The following is a 2,751-nucleotide window of genomic DNA, read 5'->3' as shown; positions in this document are numbered from 1 at the left end:
AATGTAATCTATCTACTTTCATATACAATCAAAGTGTATAGTATTATATATTCATCGAGGCCAATCTCACTAATCAGTTTCGCACCTTATATTAAGTAGAAGCACAGTTACGTAATACCGCGTGCCGTCAGAGCAGGCAGGTAAGGAGAAGAATATAGCGATTGCTCTATGTTATTAGAGGTGAAAAACTACATCCGGTTTGTGTCTGCTGTGAAAACAGATGACAAACTGAATAAGGGCTATATCAAGTGTTGTGTGCTTTGACCCCCAAAAGTCCCTCTGACGTTTTCTGAGATTATGTCTATGTGTGTGTGTGTGTGCGTGTGTGAGAGGGGGGGGGGGTGCTCGTCTAGGTTTGGAATGTATTTAGGGGTATTATTATGCGTAGGGCTTTGGGTAGCCAGGTGCATGAGCAGGTGCCCAAACGCCAAGGACCATGTTAAGGCACATATGTGTCTGTGTGTACGTTTGTGTGTGTTTTTGTTTATCTCTTTGGTGGGTTCTCAGGATATGGTGGTGAAAAGACCGAAGGTATAAAACTGGTGATATTCTTGAGGGGGCTGTACCGAAAGATTATTAATATGGTTCTTTTCTCGGCTAAACATTAAATGCAGTTTCTGCTATACTCAGATTATTTACATTATACTGTACTCAGTTGCGATTATACGGTCATATGTACCAGGCCAACTCTATGGAATTTCATCCAGCAGGAGTTAGAAAGACTTAGGTTCATTGAATCTGGTTTTTCGAAGTGTAAGTGCGACAATGAAAACAGAAACACAAAAAATAACAGGAATATTATCAAACAAGTTGAATGATACTGGTGACATATTCAAACCAAAACATAGATCAAATGTGTTATAGTCTCTACATTTACTTATTCACTTATTGGAAATCATAAATATGCATAAATTTACTGAAATTCATGATGTGAAACTATATTTTACCGTCAGGAAAATCCCCAATGAAGTTTTGCTTTTTGTAAAGTGACTTCCCTTTCTGAAATAAGTACAAGGCTTTAAATCTTAGAGAAGGGGATTTATTAATTACATCGACCCCAGGAATTGAGCGGTAATTATTTCATCGCCTTCAAAAGAATGAGAGGCAAAGTCAATCTCGGTGAAATTTGAACTCAGAACGGAAAGTCAGAAGAAATGCCGCTAAGTGCTTTGCCCGGTGTACTAACGAGTCTTCCTGCTCCGTACCTTCATTCAAAGAATAATAATAAAAAGCATATACTCACATATATACGATTGTATCGAGGAAACACATACAGTCATATATATGGGTTTAATCGATTTGACTTGGACTTCAAGTTTCGCTCATAGGTTCATTCAACAGTGTGGTGGAATGAATCAAAAGGCGAAACCTTTTCCCAGTCAAATAAAATTTTACATATGAGACTTTACTCTGAGCATTGAATCACAATATAAGTAAAGTCTCTGTTGTTATTCTTAAATTAGTCGCGAAATAATAATCTTAATTCTAAAATTAAATATATTTATATGAAAGACATACTAAACCGAACCAAAACGTGAGATATGTAGAATACCAAAAAAAAAACAGAAACCCACAAATATTATGGTGTAGTCTTGCGTAGACCAGACCTGTGTCGCCTTAAAAAACAGAGAGCAACATCATGCATTGGTGTAGATTTCTGGGGTCCATTGGAGTTGACTGTCAGGAGTAAAATTATGATACCCGGATCAACACTCAAGGTGTGAAAATGTGTTGTCATGGTGATGGTCAGAACATAGCCAGGGTAGGAGTACCTGGGATGAAAGTGATAGTTATTGGTGACTCTCCAGTACTTCTGGATGAAGTGCATCTGTCTGGAAAAGAGTTAGATAAAAAGTAATATTAAATAAATCGAATATGATGCAAGCATCACATGTATCTTGTACTTTTGTAATTGGAGATGATGAAGATGATGATGACAACGACGAGAAGGATGAGGATAAGGATGAGTAGGAGAAGGTGGAGGACGAGGACGAGAAGGAGGATGACAGCAGCAACGTGGGTGGCAGTAGAGAGGGTGGTGCTAGTAGTCATGGTAACAATGATTTTTGTTCCAAGATTGTTGATGAGAAATGAGGTTATCTATCACCAAATATATTACTAGTACAATATAGCGAAATTTTGTTTTTGTTTTCTTTTATTATAAAAAAAGCATTTAAAAATGCTTAAATAATAAATAAAGTTTGTTTTTTTAATAAAAAAAAAATTAAATAAAAAAAAAGATATAACAATTTATGAGAAATTATCAATAAAAGCAAAACCAACACTTATCAACATCGACACCGCACCACAGAGTTGAAACGTCGCAATAATAAAATAATAATAATAATAATAACAACAACAACAACTATGATAGTAATAATGATAATAATAAATCAAACAAAGAAGAAATAATAAACAATAACCAGAATAATAACAACAGCGCTAACATGATTTCCGTGTGATTATTTTGAGCACTATCAGCACCATAAAAAATAAATAAATAAATAAAAGTCATTAAGAAGGAGACGCGTATCATCAATGTCAACGCCATCACCTACATTATAATATGGCAGCGATTATTAAAGATAGGCACAAGGCCGGAAACTTATATTAACACCACTTCTGACGTCACATTAACCACCACCGACGCCATTAACATTGCACATTCTCATGCAAAAACAGTGTCTGCGCGTTTACATCTATGAGTGCGTATACGTATGTATGTATGTATGCATGCATGCATGTATGCAT

The 2,751-nt window shown here is 35.8% G+C and overlaps 1 protein-coding gene across 1 annotated transcript in view; it reads right to left on the bottom strand.

The window, feature by feature from the left end:
- Positions 1-869: 869 nt before the first annotated feature.
- The window catches only part of LOC106878626 (uncharacterized), a 4,061-nt gene continuing 2,179 nt past the window's right edge, over positions 870-2,751 (bottom strand). The window contains exon 2 of the mRNA XM_014927903.3: positions 870-1,832. Within this exon, the coding sequence (XP_014783389.2) occupies positions 1,580-1,832 (253 nt within the window). The 3' untranslated portion in view covers positions 870-1,579. The remainder of the gene's footprint in view (positions 1,833-2,751) is intronic.

Source organism: Octopus bimaculoides, chromosome 6 (genome assembly GCF_046866305.1).
Source record: "Octopus bimaculoides isolate indiv1 chromosome 6, ASM4686630v1, whole genome shotgun sequence".
Classification (NCBI taxonomy): Eukaryota; Metazoa; Mollusca; class Cephalopoda; order Octopoda; family Octopodidae; genus Octopus; species Octopus bimaculoides.
The sequence above is the reverse complement of the archived record's forward strand: the minus strand, read 5'-3'. Positions and strand labels throughout refer to the sequence as shown.